Source organism: Caenorhabditis remanei, chromosome III (assembly GCF_010183535.1).
Source record: "Caenorhabditis remanei strain PX506 chromosome III, whole genome shotgun sequence".
Lineage (NCBI taxonomy): Eukaryota > Metazoa > Nematoda > Chromadorea > Rhabditida > Rhabditidae > Caenorhabditis > Caenorhabditis remanei.
Genome location: NC_071330.1, coordinates 15793391 through 15817082, shown reverse-complemented (window position 1 = coordinate 15817082; position 23692 = coordinate 15793391). Strand labels below are relative to the sequence as shown.

At 36.1% G+C, this 23692-nt stretch overlaps 3 protein-coding genes across 3 annotated transcripts; 2 read left to right on the top strand and 1 right to left on the bottom strand.

The window, feature by feature from the left end:
* Positions 1–1032: 1032 nt before the first annotated feature.
* On the top strand, positions 1033–5770 carry GCK72_011557 (uncharacterized protein; the record flags this gene model as incomplete). The annotated part of the gene is made up of 8 exons (XM_053728536.1): positions 1033–1152; positions 2090–2170; positions 2558–2749; positions 2878–3174; positions 3737–3835; positions 4548–4625; positions 4759–4845; positions 5555–5770. 8 exons carry the CDS (start codon positions 1033–1035, stop codon positions 5768–5770), a joined length of 1170 nt encoding a protein of 389 aa, XP_053588113.1.
* Positions 5771–11819: 6049 nt separating this feature from the next.
* On the bottom strand, positions 11820–15539 carry GCK72_011556 (uncharacterized protein; the record flags this gene model as incomplete). Its single annotated transcript, XM_053728535.1, has 7 exons — positions 11820–12055; positions 12461–12545; positions 13251–13358; positions 13858–13935; positions 13994–14211; positions 14272–14392; positions 15465–15539. The coding sequence occupies 7 exons, from the start codon at positions 15537–15539 to the stop codon at positions 11820–11822; spliced, it is 921 nt and encodes a 306-aa protein (XP_053588112.1).
* A 635-nt stretch (positions 15540–16174) lies between these two features.
* Positions 16175–23674, top strand: GCK72_011555 (uncharacterized protein; the record flags this gene model as incomplete). Its single annotated transcript, XM_003103993.2, has 6 exons — positions 16175–16216; positions 18821–19076; positions 20232–20359; positions 21082–21223; positions 21412–21543; positions 23193–23674. The coding sequence occupies 6 exons, from the start codon at positions 16175–16177 to the stop codon at positions 23672–23674; spliced, it is 1182 nt and encodes a 393-aa protein (XP_003104041.2).
* Positions 23675–23692: the final 18 nt, after the last annotated feature.

The window sequence follows — 23692 nt, the reverse complement described above, 5'->3', positions numbered from 1 at the left end:
TGGCTGTATAGAACATGTCTAGAACTTCATTTTCATAGTTGACAACTTTTTTGTACGGACACCCCCTAGGGAGATACGGTAGCGCAAAGCAAGGTCTCGGTAGATTGGGCAGCCCGCCTAGGGGGTGACCGTACAAAAAAGTTGTCAACTATGAAAATGAAGCCCTTGAAATTTTCTATACAACCAATACAAATTTAAAAACTTTGGTTAATAACGTACACAATGAAATGACAAATAAATCAGACGGATTTTCAGATATTCACTGAAAAATTGAAAACCTTTTTAGTTGAAATTGGCGCCAACTTTGTCAGTGTGTCAGGGTAGTACTGATTGTCACATCAAGTAGATTTTTAATGAATCATAGAGAACAAAGGTAGATCTTCATTTTTGTAGTTGTCAACTTTTTTGTACGAGTTTGGAACTCAAAAAACTCAATTTTTCCTTTTAAAATTACTAAAAATGTGTCTTTATCCGATTTTGAACAATTCTTGTGAGAAATTTAAATTGAACAATAATGCAAACGCGCCCTGGCGCCAATCTCAGTTTTTCAGCGTTTTTTTTGTGATTTGTTGTGGTTTTTCAGGTGGAATTTGATGAAAAATTCGATTTTTGGAGTAAAAATTAACTTTAGTAAGCAATTTTTTGTAAAAATTTAGGTTTTTATGAGTTTTTAATGACTTTTTCTGGAAAACTCGATTTTTTTTGTTATTTTAGCTTTTTTCTCACCAATTTTGAGCTATTCTTATGCCGAGAATTCTAATTTCAGTTTATCGAAGTTTTAATGCAAACGCGCTCCACCGCTAACAATTGGCGCGATTTTGAAATTTTTGAATTTTATTTTTATTTTTCGCTGAAATATCATTGAAAACCCGATTTTATAGGCTAAAAGTCTTAAAATTAAGGCTTTTATACAATTTAAGACCCAAAAAACTCAATTTTTCCTTTTAAAATTACTTAAAATGTGTCTTTATCCGATTTTTTTTCAATTTTCATCTCAAAAAGTTGATTTATTTTCGTATTTTCAGCCTAACAATGATGCGATCACAATCAAACATAGTCTACACACAAAATCAATCGATAATCGGACAAAGGGGCGGAGCTTCGATGGTGGTGGTGCAGAATGGGGGGCAAAGGACAACACAACAGTTACAGGTGAGGGGACAGAAATCATTAAAATTTCAATTTTTCTAGAAAAAAACTGATTTTTTTGATCGATTTCTAACAATATTATGGAAATTCTGGGTGGTCCAGAGAATAATGGAAATGGGGAGTTAATTATCTTCTGAATAAGAAAAATTGTGGTAGGAAATTCAAAAAAGCGCACATTTTTGCAGGTCATGTGGATTTACGGGATGGGAGGTACTGTAGCTTGGTGTCGATTTACGGGATAGGGTACTGTAGGTTGTAGATTGGGTTACTGTAGGTCAGCGATAAGATCTCGTGTGGATTTAACAATAGTATTGTGTCGATTTACAAGTTGATAGTTGTGGATTCACGAAGAGATTACTGTAGGTTTACGGAGAACGTGACGAAAAATTGATTACGGATTACTGTAGACGACCAGTCTCAATATACGAACCTTTGTAGCAGAGTTGTGCGGAAGTGATTTTTTCTAAAACGGAAGTCGGAAGTAGATTTTTTTCGCAAATATTCCAAATTACAAGAGAAAAATCATAAAAATCGCTAAAATAATTGGAAAAATTGGTTTTTGGCTGTCGAAAACCCTATTTTCTGTCCTATTTGACCATTTTTTTCATGTATTTCTGCGAAATGTATTCTTCCTAAATTTCACAGTGTTGGAAGGACGGAAGTCGGAAGTCGGAAATCGGAATTCCGCGCAGCTCTGCTTTGTAGTTTGTGCTATCTCTCTCTTTTTTGACCGCCCGTTCCGCCTTCAATTTTTCTATTTTTGACCTCCTCCTTCCCTTTATGGCCACCTCAAGGAGTAGTACTCCAATTTCCATAATATCAAAAACAACTAACTAGGAATCCACACCTTTAAATCGATTTCTAGCAATTTTGAACGAAAAATCTGGTAAAAAGTTTTTTCATCGATTTTTCTTTCAATTTCAGTCAATTTTTTTTTCAGCCTCTCCGACAAACGACATTCGAACGATTGCCGCCACCAAGTAATTTGGAGAAGTTTCAGCAGATGCAGAGAGAGAATCAGGTATGGTATATTTAAGGGTTGGATGCTGAAAATGGACTGAAAATAGTCAGAAAATCGGAAAAATTTGCTAAAAATGATGGATTTTAGACGGAAAATTACAGTTTTTTTTTTCGATTTTACATTGTTTCTGGTTCGAAAAATCGCCATTTTCCATAATATGGCTGAAAAATCATGTTTTTCGACATTTTCAGTCATTTTTTTCACCGGAAATTGACTTTTGCTCCATAAATTCCGTTTTTCAACAATTTTCATCATAAAAATTGATATTTTCTGTCTGAAAATGACCTGAAATTGCAATTTTCAGCCATAAAAATGCGCAAAATTCATATTTTTCTGTTCAAAACCCTAGAAAATCCCGTTTTTCCTCCTGAAAACCGTTATTTTCAGGAGATGTCACGCCTCCAACAACAGCATCCTCATCCTGCAACCGCCCAATCGGCTGTTCCATGTATTCTGAATCAATCAGTCCAGCTATATCACCACAATGGACATTTGACGTCTTCTGAAGAGCCATCGATAAATGGAAAGAGTCATAACGGGGGATACGGGGCGATGTCGAGTCAATGCAAGGGATTCATGGTGAGAAAACCGAAAAAATCGGCTAAAAATCGAGATTTTGAGCCAAAAAAACTCGTTTTTTCCAGTCAAAAACATGTAAAAATTACCATTTTTTGACTATTTTGACCCCAAAATTCTCATTTTTCCAGGCCCTATCGGCAGACAACTACAGTACCCCTGTTCTCCAGACTACAAACTACAAAAGCAGCGGAGATGGTGTGAGCTACAGTAATCCAGTACCGAACTCTCAAACGACCTACAGTACCCCTGCTATCCAGACTACAAACTATAATTCTGGAAACGCAACCGTTGGCTACAACTACAGTAACCCAGGACCGGTCTACAGTAACCCGTTGCGACAAATGGGATCGGAGAGACAGAATGAGTTGAAAAATCGGCCATGGAGATACCCTGTTGGATATATTCAGCAAAATCGGCAGAATCAGGTGAGAAATTGGCTGAAATTAGGCTGATAACGGGGTTTTTAGTTGGAAAATGGCTGAAAATCGGCTGAAAATGATCAAAAAATAGATTTTGAGCTCAAAAATCGGTCTAAAATGTAATTTTTGGCTTAAAAATTGCTGAAAAATTTGATTTTCCGCTATTTCCCACTCAAAATGGGTCAATTTTTCCAGATTTTCGATTGTTTTTGAGTCAAAACTGAGGTTTTTAACTTAAAAATTGACTGAAAATCGTGTTTTTTGACGATTTCCACGTTTTTTTTCACCTGAAATTGACTGATAACCAGGATTTTTGAGTCAAAAATTCGAATATCGGTGAAAAAAGATCCGTTTTTCACCATTTTCCGGTCTAAAAATCAAATTTTCTATCTGAAAATCCATTATTTTTAGCCAAAATGATCGAAATACGAATATTCGGGCACAAAAAAACATATTTTAAACGCAATTTTTAGGCTCAAAAATGGAATTTTTAAGTGAAAAATGAGGTTTTTAGCCTGAAAATTAGCTGAAAATTATGTTTTTTCCTTAAAAAATGGATATTTTTCAGCCAAATCCGCCACAAGTGCTGCTCGTTCGATCAAATACGCCACAATCACCACAATACCGTCAGATTCCATACGGAAAGCAAGTGACAATGGAGAATACGGTGAGTTTCAGATGGTTTTCAGACAAAAAATCTCATTTTTCGATGCAAAAATGACTGAACATTACGAGATTTCAGCTAGGAAATGAATCTGTCTAAAATATATGCGATTTTCATCTTTTTCAATAAATTTTTTATTCAAAAAACCCCCAATTTTCAGCATTTTCTCACCGATGAAGTCAATTTTGACCAAAAAATACTCTGAAAATTGGTGTTTTTGAGTCAAAAAATCGCATTTTCTGGCGAGATTATTTCCAGCCGGATCATTTGTCGCACCGGGTCACTGTAGACCGGTCCCGGGTTACTGTAGTTGTAGCCAACGGTGTCGTTTCCAGAATTGCAGTTTGTAGTCTGAATAGCAGGGGTACTGTAAGTCGTCGATTGACTTTGAGAGTTGTGTACTGGATTACTGTAGGTCACACTATCTCCGCTGCTTTTGTAGTTTGTAGTCTGGAGAACAGGGGTACTGTAATCAAATTTCGCCATTTTCAGCGTATTTTTCTATCAAAAATTGTGATTTTTACATGTTTTTGACACGAAAAACACGTTTTTTTGAATCAAAACCACGATTTTTAGCCAATTTTTTTGGTTTTCTCACCATGAATCCATAGTACAGAAAATTGGTATTTTTGAGTCAAAAAATCGCATTTTCTGGCGAAAATCCGGCTGGAAATAATGTTCTCTCATTTTCAGCCTAAAAATCATATATTTTCAGCTTATTCAACCTGTTCAACCACTCGTCCCACGACCAACTCAAAACCAATCACTCGAGAAGAATCAGACGCTGCCAGTGGTTAGTTTTCAGAAGGGAAATTCTGGAATTTTTGCAATTTTTGAGCTTAAAATCGTATTTCCAACGCTTTTTTCCATTTCAAAAACGCCAAAAACCGTCATTTTTTCATCCCTAAACCTTCCAATTGTTGCAGAAAAAGTTCAGTAGGAAAGGGGCGCCCCATTCATCTCTCCAATCACTTCAGAAACCATCTTCAAAGAAACGACCGAATTTGATTGAGGTAGGAGGTCAAAATGTTGAAAATTGCAAGTTTTTGCTTAGAAATGACTTGGGGCCCTGCTAAAACCCGCCAAACCCTTCATTTTGAGCCTAATACCACGTCTCCCCAACCAAAATTCACAGAGTTATAGATTTTCGAAACTTTTCGAAAATTCGATTTTCGCAAATACTGTCATAACTCCCTCGGTTTCACTTTAAATGAATTTTAAACGTTTTATTAAGATTCAGCTCGTCGAGAGCTTTCAAAAAAGTATAATCATGCCTAGGTTTGAAGAAAATCGGGTCTCGACGCGAAAACTACAGTAACCCGAAAATCTTTAAAACACTGAAACTACCGTACCTCTCTCATTTTCGGAGCGATTTTTATATTTTTGTAATCACCTCGTCCTTAGCTTTCAAAAAAGTATAATCATGACTGGATTTGGAACAAGTTGGGTCCCACCACGAAAACTACAGTACCCCCGGAGTGGAGTACGGTAGTTTTCGTGGTGAGACCCAATTTGTTCCAAATACGGGCATGATTATACTTTTCTGAAAGCTCTCGACGTGCTGAGTCCGAATATGTACATGGCATGGCCTAGAATCACAAAATTTGGGAAATTCGGCCACCAAACAGGTTTTTGTGGAAAAATATGCAAAAATAGGCGGTTTTTGAGGTGAAAATCGACTAACTATAGCCTAATTATCGCTTAATTGCCCCCAATTTTCAGATGGCACTGTTGGATGCTGAAATTCTGGAATCAGATGCCTTCAACCCTGACGATATTCAAATCATTGAGAATCCTGTCAAAAAACGATCGAAAATCGACAAAAATCGATCGAAAAATGGAAATATTCCGGATTTAATCAAAAATATCGCTGGATTCGAAATTCGAGTCATTCGGGCAAAACATGAGGCGTGCAGAGTGTTCCCCGACACGGTTTAGCATGGATTTTATTGATTTTTGTCGATTTTTGTCGATTTTTACACTAAAAATCCTTCATTTTAAGCCAAAATTCATTTTTGTCGACTTTCCCTCTGAAAAATGCAATTTTTCATGAGTTTTTACCCCCATTTTTTATCAAAAATCCGTTTTTTTTTAGGCCTAAATTCATTTTTGTTGTAAAAAACATCACTTTCCTAAGCAAATAATCTGATAACTAGTCAAACTATTCAGTTTTTGAGTCAAAAATTTACATTTTCATGTCAAAAATCCAATTCTCACTCGTTTTATTGTCCAAAAACCGTTATAAATGTGATTCACTCCAAAAATTTATTATTTTGTTGAAAAAAAAGTGTTATTTTCAGTGTTTTTATCTTAGAAATCGCTTAAAAATGGTTAAAATTGAGCTAAAATCCACGAATTTTGAGTCCAAAATCACTGAAATCCGAGTTTTCAAAACAAAACTTTTTGAAAATTAGAAAGGATAACACCTACCGTAACCACGAATATCACAAATTCAGAAAACAGATCAAATATGATCTACAGTACCCCGTCCAAACGGTCAGCTTTACTGTCACATTGTTGAATTTGTAGTGGTTGTATAGAGCATGTCAAGGGCTTCATTTTCATAGTTGACAACTTTTTTGTACGGACACCCCCTAGGGAGATACGGTAGCGCAAAGCAAGGTGGCTCTCTCTCACTGAAGTTGAAATTGACGCCAACTTTGTCAGTGTGTCATGGTAATACTGATTGTCTCATTGAATAGATTTTTAATGAATTATACAGAACAAAAACAGACCTTCATTTTTGTAGTTTACAACTTTTTTGTACGGACACTCCCTAGGGAGATACGGTAGCGCAAAGCAAGGTGGCTCTCTCTAGGTAGATTGGGCAGCCCGCCACTTTGCGCTACCGTATCTCCCTAGGGAGTGTCCGTACAAAAAAGTTGTCAACTATGAAAATAAAGCCCTTGACATGCTCTATACAACCAATACAAATTTTAACATTTTGGTTAATAACGTGCACAATGAAATGACAATAAAGCAGACGGATTTTCAGATATTCACTGAAAACCTGAAAACCGTTTTCAGATGAAATTGGCCAACTTTGAGGGTATGTCATAGTAGTACTGATCGCCCCATCGAATAGATTTTTTATGAATTATAGAGAACAAAAACAGATCTTCATTTTTGTAGTTGACAACTTTTTTGTATGGACACCGCCTAGAGAGTTATGGTCATTTTAAGGGAACAGCTGGTCGATTTGAGAGATAAATTACTTTGTCGATATGCAACTTGCCAGGGAGTGTCCGTACAAAAAAGTTGTCAACTATGAAAATGAAGCTCTATTTTTGGTCTGCACGATCCCTTAAAAATCTATTTGATGGAACAATTAGTATTGGCATGACATACTGACAAAGTTGGCGTCAATTTCAACTGAAAACGGTCAATGATTTGCAGTCGATGAGGTGTTGAATAAAGTCATCATCGAAAAAAATAAGTGATGGAAGATTTTTCAAAAAACATATTTTCTTATTGCTGAATATTTTGGCTTTTTTCAAAAAAAAGTTTAGGCAAATCGGACAGCTGAGTTACGCATGAAAGTACAAAGGGGTGCTCACCAGAGCTGTGCGGAATTCCTTCCTTCGACTTCCTTCTTCCTTCTTCCGGGCATTTTTTACATTCCTACTTCCGACTTCCGACTTCCGGATAAGGAATTTTACTTCCGACTTCCGTCATTCCATAACTGTGGAATTTTCGAAAAGTGCATTTCGCAAAAATGCATGGAAAAATGGTCTAAAAGGACAGAAAATAGTTTTCCACTGATTTTCGCGAATTTTATGCTATTAGGTTGATGCATAAGTTTCTTTCTTTTTTGAAGGTGTGACTTTGGCCAACGGTCTCTAAGCGATGAGGTTGTTTTTCAACCCAAACTTTTTTGCATTTTTATGACCTCTTTAGTGGCTAACATATAATGTTTCAAGTTGGTGCCTAGACAGCCCGCTCGTGAAAACGATGGCTTTTTGATCGCCAACCAAATGCCTGTTTTGGAAAGTTTTTTGATTTTTGTCGCATTGGTATCGAAATGATAAAATCTTCATAAGAAATTGAGCGCAATTTATAGAACAAGATTTGATCTTGTTATCTCATTTTAGTTTTCAGTCGGAATGTTGAAAACAAAAAAGTTGTGATAAGACGATCGACAGCAACGAAAAACCATGGTTCAGCTGGGTTCAAACAGATTACAGAAATATTTGAGAGAACATTTGTACCAAACTATTTGTAAAAGTTAGAGGATAACATTAGTAAATTATGTCTTTAAAAAGTTTATGACAAGACCATCAAATTAAGTGATAAAACTTGGCTGATAAATTTCTTATGATTTTTGCGCTTTCGAGAAATTTTGTGTACTAGACCTGAGTGGAGGCTAGGTCTCTTCTGAACGCTCACAAATAAGTCTGAATTATTTTATTGTAAGTTATCAATAGTACACACATTGATCTAAAAATGTGCAAAATATCTAGTGGATTGCTTTAAAGGTAGGAGCGGTAGGCCTCATCAAACTCAAAAATTAAGTGATTTTGATGATGTTGACTTCGGGCTTCTTGCGAAAAAGGACAAATGATGTGAATATTGGAAACAAAGTAAATTTAGAAACATCAATGTCTACTTTACCCAATAACCAACATTTCCGCCAATTTCCCTATCTACAGTTAAAGAAATATCGAAAATACGCGCACATCCCTAAATTGCTGATCTTCACCTTTCTTCAGAGGCGGGCACTGAACTAGCGTTGCTCAGTTGGAATGTCTTTATTTGCTTTTTATAAATAACTTTTCTTGCTTGTTTTAATTCTGAATAGCTCACCTATTCTTGTCAACATTTTCTAGGAAAAAAATGGAGACGAAAAATGGTACCAAAAAAGGGTTCCTCAAGTGTTTTGACGTGCCTCCGGCTGAGATTAGGCGGATGGTAGACGTCAAGTCACAGGTATAATCACAATGAGTTATAGGTACTAACCAGCAATGTTCCTTATTATGTGAGCTATTAGTCTTCAGGAAATTTCATACCAAAAATTACCCAAAAAAGAAAGAAACTTATGCATCAACCTAATATTTTCTCTTGGAGTTTTTGAAAGTTTGAGAAAAAATCTAATTCCGACTCCCGACTTCCAACTTCCGGGCGTTTTTTCACTTCCGACTTCCGAGTTCCGACTTCCGGATAAGGAAAATCGCTTCCGACTTCCGACTTCCGACTTCCGAGTTCCGACTTCCGGAGAATGAAAATCGCTTCCGACTTCCGACTTCCGACTTCCGGATAATGAAAATCGCTTCCGACTTCCGACTTCCGGATAAGGAAATTCACTTCCGACTTCCAACTTCCGACTTCCAACTTCCGACTTCCGACTTCCAACTTCCGACTCCCGACTTCCGACTTCCGGATAAGGAAATTTCCGACTTCCAACTTCCGACTTCCGGATAATGAAATTTCACTTCCATGCAATTCTGGTGCTCACTTATGCTAGCTACTGTAGGTCTATCAGTTGACCATCTGTCTAATCCGCATGGTACCCCTCGGGGTGTCTTAATGAACGCTCTGTATGGCAATATGATGTCTGGACACTCTTTGATCTCCATGATGTCTCGCTCATGTAAGTAACGTGCCAAGTAGATGAGAACAGCGCGGCAAACAAAGCGAGAGAGTGTGTGTCATGGAGAGGGTGTTAGAGAAGCAGAGACATGTGGTGAAGGTCAATGACCCCGCCCCCTCAACACCCCGATTCTTTTCCTTCCCCCCTAACCAAAAGTCTCTCAAAATGCCTTAACGGAATAGGCGTTTTTTATTGATTTTTATTAAATTCTAATCTATTTTTATTATTATTATTCCTTGTATTTTTGTTGTGGACCATGTGAAGGTGAGTGACTGGTATATTTTTGGTATTATTCCCACTGGAAACCGCAAAATTTGATTTTTTATGAAAATTGAATTAAAACCGCTTAACTGTCAGCAAAATCCATTAATTTTATGCATTTTTGCGCCCTTTTTTAGTCAAAATTCACACTGGCTGGCGCACCTTGGACGCGCTTTTTGGAAAATATGGTGCATCTGACCAATTTCAGACTGTTTTCAGCTAGTTTTTTAAGGAAAATTGAATTTTTTATGAGTTTTCATGGTTAAATACATTTTGACCCGTTTCACTCGATGATTTACATCAAAAACGACAGCGTATAATTTGGCTGGCGCACCTTGGACGCGCTTTTTGGAAAATATGGTGCATCTGACCAATTTCAGACTGTTTTCAGCTAGTTTTTTAAAGGAAATTGAATTTTTTATGAGTTTTCATGGTTAAACACATTTTTGACCCGTTTCACTCGATGATTTCCATCAAAAACGACAGCGTATAATTTGGCTGGCGCACCTTGGACGCGCTTTTTGGAAAATATGGTGCATCTGACCAATTTCAGACTGTTTTCAGCTAGTTTTTTAAGGAAAATTGAATTTTTTATGAGTTTTCATGGTTAAATACATTTTGACCCGTTTCACTCGATGATTTCCATCAAAAACGACAGCGTATAATTTGGCTGGCGCACCTTGGACGCGCTTTTTGGAAAATATGGTGCATCTGATCAATTTCAGACTGTTTTCAACTAGTTTTTGAAGTGGAAATTGAATTTTTCGAATTTTCATCTTTAAATACATTTTGACCCGTTTCACTCGATGATTTCCACCAAAAACAACAACATATACTTTGGCTGGCGCACCTTGGACGCGCTTTTTGGAAAATATGGTATATCTGACCAATTTCGGACTGTTTTCAACTAGTTGTTGAAGTGGAAATCAAAATTTTTGAATTTTCATCTTTAAATACATTTTGACCCGTTTCACTCGATGATTTCTACCAAAAACGACAGCATATACTTTGGCTGGCGCACCTTGGACGCGCTTTTTCAAAAATATGGTGCATCTGACCAATTTTAGACCAGTTTTTCTGGAATTTTTTTAAATCTGAAAGAATTGAACAATATCTTGGTGGACTTCTGGAGGAGATGAGTTCTTTACATACTTGTCAACCGGGCCGACACGGGCCGGCTCGTAACTCACGTCAAAATGAATATTATGAACTGAAAAATATACCAAAATGTAGATCTCGACGAGTTCTATCTCCGTGACCCACCACGGCCCGGATGGCTATTAGTTAATGTGCCGCGGGCCGGGCTAGAATGGCTTTTTGGCACTTTTTCCCGGCCCGCGGCAGAATAACAAATAGCCATCCGGCCCGTAGTGGATCACGGACATAGAACTCGTCGAGATCTACATTTTGGTATATTTTTCAGCTCATAATATTCATTTGGACGCGAGTTACGAGCCGGCCCGGGTCGGCCCGGTTGACAAGTATGGTTCTTTATATGTTCAATTAAAACAATTTCCTTTTTTCAATCTTACTGTAATCCGAATGATTTTTTTTCCAGATCAAATGGCCTCCAACCCCCAAGACTGCAAATCATCGAAATCTTGAACTCTCTCCGAGAAATCCGGAGCCCAATTCCGTTGGTGAAGTGGATTGTCGATATGGCGCTCCGTGATGGAGAAAGGTCCCTATTGAAGTCGGGTTCTCACTGGCAACGTGCCCAATCGACCACAATGTTCTCAAAATGAGTGCCAGAAGACTCCGAGCTGTAGTGTTTGGAGGAATCCGGTTTGAAGTGGATGATCTGAGAGTCGATTGAGAAAAGTTTTTGTTTTAAATAAAACATTGTTAACAAAACTCATATTTATTTTTAATTTTTAAAACTGAAAAGCAATAGCAACTGTTGCTATTAGCAACAAATCAGTCATTAATCGAAAATGCAATAATATTCAAAAAACAATAGGCGAGAAGAGCGCATTTGCAACTGCAGCCGAAAAAATCATTCTTATATATATATATATATATATATATATATATATATATATATATATAAAAGACACTTCCTTATTTATTCAATTAACAGAATTATTATTCAATAGTTCCAAATATTATCCAAATGTCAAAACCTCAATATCATCAAAATTAGAATCCACCAACTTTTCCGACCTGCAACTTGGCGATCTTCTCCACCTCCTCCGTCTCAATCGGTCGTGATCTACCGTGATGACGGTGACCGTGATGTCTATTACTATGGCCACCACCTCCACCATGATTTCTTTTTCGAACACATTCACATGTCGGAGTATGCACGACACGACCCTCATCGCACTTCAGATTACACTCGCATTTGCAGTTCTCGGCGTTCCACGTGGCGTTGCCTTGAAGAAAAATTATTTTTAATGGAAAATTCAAGAAATTACGGTTAAAATAAGATATAAACCAAAAAAATCCGCTGAAAAATAAAAAAGTTACGGATTTTCGAAAATTTTCGAAAATTTTCGAAAATCTGAAAATCGCTTTTTTTGCTATATCTCGCTAGTTTTCGTGCCGAGACTCAAAATTTTTGTATTTTCAAAATCAGTAGGATCAGAGCTTTCAGAAAAGTATAGTCATGCCTATATTCTGTAAATTTCAGATTTTTGACCCCCGGGGGTACAAAATTCTGAAATTTTTAGAACATAGGCATGATTATACTTTTCTGAAAGCTCTTGGTGTGCTGAATCTGAAAATCACATCAGAATTCATATAACTCATTTTCAGAAGAAATTTCAGACAGAACTCACCTACACAATTATTCCTATCCTCCTTATTGGCACATTCACACTTGCATGATCTACCGACTACGAATCCGGAAGCGCATTGAGGGGTCTGAAAAATAAAATTCAGTAAATTCAGAGCAAAAATTAAATCTACAGGGAGTATGCGCCTTTAATATCGTGGTGGGACCCAAAAATCGAAAAAATTTCAAAATTCTAGAATATAGGCATGATTATACTCATCTAAAAGCCCTTGAAGCGGTGATTTCAAAAATATAATCATTTTTTAATTTGGCGCAAATCTGACTGAGTTACGGTAGTTTTATTGAGAGAGGTTAGAGCGCAGAGATACCAGACACTCTGCGTCTCTAACCCCGAAATTCAAAATGTTCAGAATATAGGCGTGATTATACTCAAATAAAAGCTGAGAACATGCTGAAATTGATTCTGACACCAGTTTTCTCAAAAAAACTAAAATTTCAAGTTTTCAGAAATTTCAGATTTTTGAAAAAAATTGAAAATCTGAAATTTTCAAAATTTTCAGAACATAGGCATGATTATACTTTTCTGAAAGCTGAAAATGCGCTGATTATAAATATATACTTTTCATGGATCCCACCACAAAGCCTACCGGGTTACGGTAGGTTTAGTGAATTTTGGTTTTTCGAAAAGTTTCGAAAAGTTTCGAAAATCTGTAACTTTTTTAGTTTTTGCTCATTTTTGTTAATTTTTATGCCAAAAACTTTGCACTCGAATGAACTATAGGAAAAACATTTTGAGGTCTAGATTACTGTACTTTAAAGGCGCATACACTCACATTAGATCCACAATCGAAGCAGGAGCATGAGGTGTGCTCTTCCATAGTGATTTCACGTGTCATGTTGAACATGAAACGGCCGTTTCCAATGTAGAGAAGCTCGGCGACCTGGAATACTTTTTTCTAGATTTCTTTTTAAATCCCTTAAAAATCTAGAAAATTCTACGCATTTTAAGCCAAAAATCTGAAAAATCCATTGAAAAATCAGAAAGTTACAGATTTTCGAAAATCTGAAAATTAAATCTTTTTTTGCTATATCTCGCTAGTTTTGTGCCGAGACCAAAAATTTTTGTATTTTCAAAATCAGCGTGTTGAGAGCTTTCAGAAAAGTATAATCATGCCTATGTTCTGAAAATTTTCGAAAAATGGCCCGAAAAATGAAATTTTCAGAATATAGGCATGATTATACTTTTCTGGAAGCTCTTGACTCACTGATTCTAAAAATACAAAAATTTTGGGTCTCGACACGAAAACTAGCGAGATATAGCAAAAATGTGATTTTCAGATTTTCGAAAATTTTCGAAAATCCGTAACTTTTTGATTTTTCATCGGATTTTTTTGATTTTTAGCTTAAAATGCGTAGAATTTTTTAGATTTTTGTATTTACATGTTTCTTAACCAAATTGATGGTTCCAGGGTGACAAGTCTCCACCGAGCTGCAGCAACTTCCGACACATTGTTTCACCTGAAATTTGGATGGATTTTTCTGGAATTTTCTGGAATTTTCAGCGAAATTGACGAACCTCATAACATTTTGGGTACATTAGGACCTGGGGGTCATCGGATAGCTGGGGGACGGGCACACAGACGGATTGGAGGTTACACGTGTCATTTCCCTGCTTGATATCTTTCATACTTTGGAGATGAAATAGGGTGTAACCGTCCATATCGTTATTCGAAATATTTTGAATTGATACAATACGTTGGGTTGACATGGAACCGGTTTTTAGCGGGAGAATTGCTGAAAAAAAAATTTTGAAAAAATTTTTTTTTTGTCTGAAAATTTTTTCTGAAATCTTACCTCCCCTATTATCTGTTTTTTTCTGGACATGACTATTTGTTAGCTCCGGATTATAGATGACATGCAAATCCTTCAGAAGACTCTCCAAACTTTTTGCATGTTTCAGCATTCGTTGGAATTCCTGAAAAAAATTGTTGGAATCTCGAACCATTAGAAATTTCAGCAGAAATGAATGTGATTTTCAAATTCAGCTCATTCTCAGCTTTCAAAAAAGTATAATCATGCCTAGATTTGAAGAAAATCGGGTCTCGACGCGAAAACTACAGTAACCCGAAAATCTTTAAAACACTAAAACTACCGTATCTCTCTCATTTTCGGTACGAGACCAGCGATTTTTATATTTTTGTAATCAACTCGTTCTTAGTTTTCAAAAAAGTATAATCATGCCTAGGTTTGGAGCAAGTTGGGTCTCGACGCGAAAACTACAGTAACCCGAGAGAATAGAAAATCTGGTGTAACTCGGTGGGATTTGGGCGGAGACCAAAAATAATTATATAACTGAAATCAGAGTGTCAAGACCCTCCGAATGAGTATAATCATGAATAGGTTTCATTAAAAATGAGTTTTGGCCTGAAAACTACGGTATGCGCCTTTAAACAGCAGGATTTCGTGGAAGGAGTAATTTTTCTATTTTTACATAACGTCGAAACAATTTTGCATATTTCGAGCCGAAAATCACTCCAAAATGTCACAAATTAAGAAAGTTACAGATTTTCGAAACGTTTCGAAAATCTTCAAAACACTAAAACTACCGTATCTCTCTGAATTTCGCGACGAGACCAGCGATTTTTATATTTTTGTAATCAGCTCGTTCTCAGCTTTCAGAAAAGTATAATCATGCCTGGCTTTATAGCGATTTGGGTCCCACCACGAAAACTACAGTAACCCGAGATTCCGGTAATTCGAGGCGAGACCCAAGCCACTCCAAACCTAGGCATGATTATACTCATTCGAAGCGTTTTGACGAGCTGAATCTGAATATTACAATTAAAATTGATGAAAATCAAAATTGGCTGGGTCCCGCAACGAAAATGTGATCTACAGGGGAAATTGTGGTTTTAGCTCATTTTAGCTGGTTTTTGCTCATTTTTTATCGATTTTTTGCTGTTTTTCATGATTTTCTGGTAATCGAGACTATATTTTACGTGCAATTATCGATTTTTCCATTTTTCCGCACGGCGCCACCAACTTACATGCGGAATCTGTGCATCTCCACTATTCCAAAACGAGAAAACGAGAAAATTGATGAAAATCAGATGATTTAGCATTGTTAGAAACGAAACTGGGAGAATCTTCTCGTTTCTTTTCGTTTTTCTCGGTGTCAGGTGGTTGGAACAGCAGTTGGGGCATCGGCTCCGTGGCTCCGCGGCTCCGAGACATGTCTTGTGATGAAATGAGTCATGGGATAGCGAATAATTGGAAGTTATTTGCAAAAACTAATAGGAAATCGAAAAACCAAAAAAACTAGAACTCAAAATTCAAAATATTGATTGATTTTCAACTTTTCTAAAAATAATTTTTTTTCAAAAATTCAAATCATAAAGTTTTATATACCAATCGACGCAGAATTTCACAGAGAACAACTTTTTCTCTTGCTTCAACACCCATAAACTTCATTTTCAGCTTGAAATTCCAGAAAAACCATAAATCGAAAAAACCCAAATTCCATGCGGCACTCTTGCGAAAACTCCCTGCGGCGCGTTGCCAAAAGGGGCGTGGCTTAATTATTCCACATTTATTTTATAAATTCACTCCGTTTTTATCGGTTTTTGTTGATTTTTCGTGGTTTTCGGGGTGAAAAATGCGATTTCAAGCAGTTTTTATCACTTAAATCGCGTTTTTTTCACGAAAACTGCTAAAAATCAGGTAAAACCAATTTTTGCAGGTGAAACCTCTATTCGATATGGCTGAAACTGGCGAAACAGAAGAGAGACGGAGGGCTAAAGTGAGTTTCAGCTGAAAAAACTACAGAAAAATGAGAAAATTGCGGAAAAAATCAGAAAAAATCAATAAAATTTCGAAAAGAAAAATTTTGCTCAAAAAAAATTAAAAATGACTGATTTTCGATATTTTTTAGTGGTTTTTGTTTGAAAAAAGTTGCAAAAATCGAATTTTCAGCTCTGATAACCTATAAACCCTCGAATTTTTGCACAAAATTAGTTTATAAAGCCAAAACACAATTTTCGACAAATTTTGAACATTTTTGTTAATTTTCTGAATTTTCTAGCTCAAAAACGCGCAGAAAATTATATTTTCATGGTTAGAAACCTTGAAAATCGGGTTTTTCGGTCAAAATTTGGGTAAATTGACTTTTTTCAGCGAAAATTTGATTTGGAATGATTTTTGATCGTTTATTTATAATTTTGACTCGAAAATCTTATCAAAAACCCAACTTTCATGCTTAAAAATCATAAAAAATGAGATTTTCAGTAAAAATCGAGCTGGAACGAGTTTTGCGTTAAAAAAAGGGAAAATTTTGATTTTTTATCATTTTTGAGTCATTTTTGCTGAAAAATGCTTCCATAATCTTATTTTTCTGGCTAAAATTAAAAAAAATCGAGTGTTTGGAGTCATTTTCAGCTGAAAATCGTAAGTTTTCGAGATTTTCCCGTGTTTTCAGCTAAAAACTCAGAATTTTGTCTTTTTAAGCTATTTGAGACCAAAAAACTTTCATTTTATCGATTATAGCTAAAAAATTGACAATTTTCAAGTCATAAACTCTGATTTTCAGCGATTTTCAGTCAAAAACCCCAAAATTTTAGTGAAAAAACTGTAAAAATCGATACATTTTGGAGATTTTTCAGCGTTCTCAGCTGAAATTCCAGCTGAAACGTATTTTTTTTTAATTCTAACCCATTTAAGATCAAAAATCTGAAATTATGGCGAATTTTCATCGATTATAGCTGAAAATTCACAGTTTTCAAGTCAAAAACATGATTTTCCCCATAAACCCCGCCCATTTTCAGACAATTCCGGGAAAAGGTCAAAAATGAGATTTTAATTCATTTTTAGCAAAAAATTCGTAAATTTTTGAGCGTTTTCAGCTGAAAAAAGCATAATATAGCGAATTTTTACCGATTTTGGCTCAAAATTCACGATTTTCAAGTCAAAAACTCGGATTTTTAGCGATTTTCAGTGATTTTTCCCATAAACCCCGCCCATTTTCAGACAATTCCTTTTAAACTCACTGCGAGACCCAAAAATCTGGAATTTTCGACTCAAAACTCATATTTTTAGATTGAATTCACCGAAACCTTTAAAATAGGGTCTCATCACAAAAAACACGGTATCTGGAAGTGCGGGTACTGTAGTTTTCGTGGTGAGACCCTATTTGAGAGGTTTCGGCGAGTTTAATCTGAAAATATGAGTTTTGAGTCGAAAATTCCAGATTTTTGGGTCTGAAAATGAGTTTAAAGGCGCATGGGAGGTGAAATGACTGGTTTTTGGCTCATTTTGATGATCTAAGTTGGGAAAATATGAAAAATGACTAAAAAATTACATTTTCTGAGCAATTTTGGTCTAAAAATGCTGAAATATTGCTCATTTTCGATCGATTTTGGTTCGAAAATCAGTTTTTTCAGTGATTTTTCCCATGAACTCCGCCCATTTTCAGACGATTCCGGGAATCGGACTGTCAGCTGGAAGTGACTATCCTGATTCTTATTTTTTCCATTTGAGTCGAAAGACTCGTCAAAAACCCAATTTTCATGCTGAAAAAATTAGAAATCTCGAGTTTTCCAGAGAAAATCGAGCTTTTCTAAGTAAATTATGCGATTTTGCTTAAATTTTGAATCATTTTTGCAGAAAATGCCTCAAAAATTGTAGTTTTCAGTGTTAAATCGGAAAAAACCCGGATTTTTAGTCATTTTTACCAGTTTCAGACCAAAAATCTGAAGTTTTGGCGAATTTTTACATTTTTCAAGTCAAAACTCGGATTTTCAGCGATTTTCAGTGATTTTTCCCATAAACCCCGCCCATTTTCAGACGGGAATCGGATTTTCGTGATTTTCGTTGAAAAATGCCTCAAAAATCGTAGTTTTCAGTGTTAAATCGGAAAAAACGTGGTTTTTAGTCATTTTCACCTGTTTCAGACCAAAAATCTGAAGTATTGGCTGAAAATTGCCATTTTGTTAGTTAAAAACTTTGATTTTTAGCGATTTTCATGCAATTTTTCAAACAATTCCGGGAATCGGATTGCCAGCTGGAAGTGACTATCCTAATACTTATTTTTATCATTTTGAGTCGAAAAGCTCGTCAAAAACCCAATTTTCATGCTGAAAAACTAGAAAATTCGAGTTTTTCAGTCAACATCGAGCTTTTCTAATTAAATTATGCGATTTTGCTTAAACTTTGAATCATTTTTGCAGAAAATGCCTCAAAATTTGTAGTTTTCAGTTTTAAATCAGAAAAAACCCGGATTTTCATGGCATTTTCACATGTTTCAGACCAAAAATCTGAAGTTTTGGCGAATTTTTACATTTTTCAAGTCAAAAACTCGGATTTTCAGCGATTTTCAGTGATTTTTCCCATAAACCCCGCCCATTTTCAGACAATTCCGGGAATCGGACTGCCAGCTGGAAGTGACTATCCGAATATTGGGGAGATCCCGACGGAACAATGTCAAGAAGTATATTGGCGTAAAGAAGTGTCATCAGCATTCGAAATGGCTAATAACGGATACAGTTTCTATCGAATTCCTGGGACGAATTCGATTTTTGCGAAGGATTTGTCCGGTTATTGGTATAAATTGAATAATGAGACGAGATGTTTTGAATTCCTGTTCGAAGGATTCAAGGATACTACTGGTGAGGATTTTAAAGGAAGAAAAATTGAGTGAAAATTGAATTTTTAAAAGGAAAAATCGAGTTTTAGAGTGAAAAATTGGATTTTTAGGTAACAAATTTGGTTTTTGAGTGAAAAATCGACATTTTGAGGGAAGCATTGACTTTTTGAGTTAAAAATCTATTTTTTGAGTGAAAAATTGACTTTTTCAGTGAAAAATCGAGTTTTTGAGAGAAAAATCGACTTTTTGAAAGAAATAAAATAACTTTTAGAGTGAAAAAGCGACTTTTTGAGTGAAAATTGAATTTTTGATGGGAAAAATCGAGTTTTAGAGTGAAAAATTAGATTTTTAGGTAACAAATTTGGTTTTTGAGTGAAAAATCGACATTTTGAGGGAAGCATTGACTTTTTGAGTTAAAAATCGAGTTTTAAGGGGAAAAATCGGCCTTTTAAGAGGAAAATCGAGTTTTTGAGTGAAAAATCGACATTTTTAGGTGGAAAAACGACGAAAATTGTAAAAATTTAGTAAAAAGTCGGCTCTTTAGCTAAATTCCATTGAAAATCCATGGTTTCCACTGTTTTCTGACTGTTTGGAGCTGAAAATCAATAGATTACCGGTCAACCTATGTCCGGATGTCTACGTTATCACATTTTTCACCCAAAAATATACCCAATCCATCATTTTTCTGGACATCCGGACACCTGGCTGCACAGACAGACAATGAATACTCCAAAATCTCTCATTAGTAGCAAAAATACGAATTTTTGCTACTTTACTGATAAAAACTTTCCAAATTTCCCGATTTTTCCATTAAAACATGCTAATATCACAAAATTGACTTCCGTATTGTGGCAAATGTGCTCTACTGATGATTTGATGTGAATTCTGTTAGTTTTCCGTATCGAAAATAACAAAATTTACACCGAATTACCGGTAGACCACATTTGGTCACGCGCAGGCGGAAGCTATGCCCAAATTTTCCATTTTTCTGAGTCAAACTGCTGAAAATTGATGAAAATCACATAAAAATCGCTGAAAATCGCTTGAAAATTGAATTTCTCAGCCAAAACTTCAGATTTTCGGCCTGAAATAGCTTAGAATCGAAAAAATGTGACGATCCAGCTGAAATCGCTGAAAAATCTCAAAAATTTTACGATTTTTATCGATTCTTTTGCAGACTATACTCGTATAAATCTGCCACCACAAGCGCCAACATTCGTCGGATTCAATTTCCTCCATCAGGCGGTATTTCCGATGAATGACGACGGGAAACCGATTTTGCCGAAGGATGATAAGGGCAAAACGGTACGGGTTTGAGAAAAGCGGAAAAAAACCGAAAGTTTGGTATTTGATACCGATTTTTAACAATTTTTGGCTCAAAAATCTCATTTTTATCATTGTTTTCGTCCCAGAAATGACGAAAATTGGCTGAAAATGAGCCATTTTGAGTAGAAAGACTCATTTTTGGCTGAAAATGGCTGAAATTTGTGTATGGGACTCATTTGGTCCCTAAATTCGTGATTTTCAGCAAAAATAACGGACTTTGGCTGAAACTGAGATCGAGAGACCATTTTCTAGGTCCCTGGCTGAAAATTCTGGAAAAATAGCTCATTTTTGAGGTAATCTGAAATTTTTTGGCTGAAAATCCAGGAAATTTGACATCTAGAAGGTTATTGAGTTTCGTACTGTGGCAAATGCGTTCTACTGATAATTTGATGTGAATTTCGTTATTTTTCCCATTGAAAATAACAAAATTTACTCCAAATTACCGGTAGACCACATTTAGTCACGCGTAGGCGGAAGCTATGCTCAAATTTTCATTTTCAAGCTGAAAATTTTGGATTTTGGCTGAAAAATGACTCGAAAATTGGGATTTTCAGCATCAAAATCGCTGAAAACAGCTCTGGAATTGAAAAATGCGGATTTTGGAACGAAAATAATGATAAAAAAGTGATTTTTCAGTTGAAAATTGGCAAAAAATGCAAAATTTTCGAGAAAAACTTCATTTTCAGTCCCAAAATTTTCAGATATTCCCATTCTACGACGGCTATCCTCTATTCCCAGTCGACGATTCGGGTGCCATATGTATTCCATTGGGTGACGACGGAAAACCGGTATTTCCACGTATTTATGAGGAATACGGAGCCTATGTTCCGTGTGACGTCACCGGTATGTCTGAAATTATCTGAAATTCGTCTTCAGATTTTTTTTTCCGATTTTTTTGTCTCATTTTATCTATTTTAAGCGTATTTTGCTGTTGTCAGACTGAAAGGATGATTCCAAAGGCCCCCCCAAACGTTTTCCGGCGGTTTTTTTTGCAGAAAATTTGAGTTTTTGGCTGAAAATTGATGATTTAGGTCGTGTGGTGTTGCCGATGAACGAAAAGGGCGAACCGTGTTATCCGAGAGATGAGGAGGGAAACGTTCTGATGCCTTTTGTGATTTCTGAAGATGGGACGAGGAAACGAGCGGTTTATACGGATGATGATGGTGAGAATTGAGGAAAAACGGATGAAAATGGTGGATTCTGGAGGTTTTAGACGGAAAATTCGAAGTTTTTGAGCCAAAAATCATGAAAAATGGCTGAAAATGAGGAATTCTGGAGGTTTTTGAAGAAAATTTTGAGTTTTTTGAACCAAAAATCATGAAAAACGGCTAAAAATGAGGGATTTTGTAGGTTTCAAGCTTAAATTTAGGGTTTTTTGAACCAAAAATCATGAAAATTGGCTGAAAATGATGAATTTTGGAGGTTTTAGACGGAAATTTTGAGTTTTTCGAACCAAAAATCATGAAAAAACGGCTGAAAATCCAACATAACGATACAAAATTGTTGGAAAATGAAAATCCGGACACACAGACCGATTTTTGACTATTTTTAGTTGAAAAATTGCAATATAACTGTATAGAATCCAGAACCGGGATTCTGAAACCTTTTTTTTCTTAAATTTTAAAAATTGAAATCTCACCGTTTTTCTTGCTTTTCGCTGTTTAGAATCTCCAGCCATTCACTCTGCTTCAGAAAACGTCCCTCCATAATTAATTTCTCTTGGTGTGTTGAATGTTTTAGAATATAAATCAGAATAACAGAAAAAAACGAAAAAATTTGAAACAAATACGAAACGAATGAATTTCGCTGATGGCTGAGCATCAAACTTTCTACCGTGGGCAGCTGTAGTCATTGAGTGGAAGTGAAGTCAATGAGCGACTGTAGTCAATGAGCCTGCTGTAGTCATTGAGTAAAAGTGTAGTCAATGAGTACAAGTAGTCAATGAGCGGTTGTAGTCAATGAGCTAATGTAGTCAATGAGTACTGTAGTCAATGAGTTTTTGCCAATTTTCGGACATCTGAACACACAGCTCGATTTCAGACTGTTTTTGCTTGAAAAATGTAAAAAATTGCAGTTTTTTGAGCGAAAAATAATGAAAAACGGCTGAAAATGGAGGGTTTTTGAAGGTTTTAGACGGAAAATTTGAGTTTTTTGAACCAAAAATTGTGAAAAACGGCTGAAAAATCCAATTTTAGAGCTCCAAACTCTAGAAAATCGCTGAAAATGGACATCTTGATGCACTGACAGACATGCGTCGATGTTCGGGTGAAAATCTGCGATTTCTGACTAGTTTTGCTCGAAAAAAATCGCTTAAAACACCTTTTTTCATGGAAAAACTGTCTGAAATCGCTCAAAACAGGCATATCGGACGCACAGATCGATTTTTGACTATTTTTTCTCGAAAATCTCTGAAAATTGCAGTTTTTTGAGCCAAAATTCACTTAAATTGCAATTTTCGGACATCCGGACCCACAGACATACATGAGGACGTTTTGATCGTTTTACGCGTTTTCGGACTGAAAAAGTGAATTTTCAGCCGATTTTTTGGCTCAGAAAGTGAGATTTTGGTCTCAAAATCTGTCTCTGTCCAGATGTCCGATTTTTAAGCCAAAAACCGGATTTTCAGCCGATTTTTCCAATGATTTTGGACTATTTTTTCTCCAAAAAACGATTTTTCCATCGATTTTTCACATTTTCATCCAGAAAAATTGAATTTTCGACTGTTTTTTCTTCAAAATACCTATTTTTGAGACGATTTTTCACATTTTCAGTCGGAAAAAACTGATTTTAAGACGATTTTCTCCAATTCCAGGCACTCCAATCCTTCCATTTCACAACGGAGAGCACGCTTTGGAGGTTCACGAAGGAGAAGTACTGTTTCAGTACGAATATCAACAAAAAATGATGATTTTGGCACAATTTACGGCTGGAAAAGGTGTCCAAACGACGAATAATCAATTAATGGATGAACAATTCTATCAAAAACACGCCGCCCATTATCAGAATCAGATGGATTTGACGACGACGTCATCGGAGCCTTCTGAATCCTTGAATACTCGAAAACCGCCCATTGAAACTCAAAAAACGGCGAATCCGGCGGCGAATTTGCTGCTGAAACAACTGAGTTTTATGAAAAAGAAACAGACGCCTGTTTCGGTGGCTGAAAAGCCGTCGATTCCAGTGGAAAGACCACCGAAACCGAATCGAGAAAAGGAGAGGGCGGAGAGATTATTCCGGAACCGATTCGACGCAATAGGTGCGGAAAATGAGCAAAAAGAGCTGAAAAATCGATAAAAATCGAGTAAAAGATGC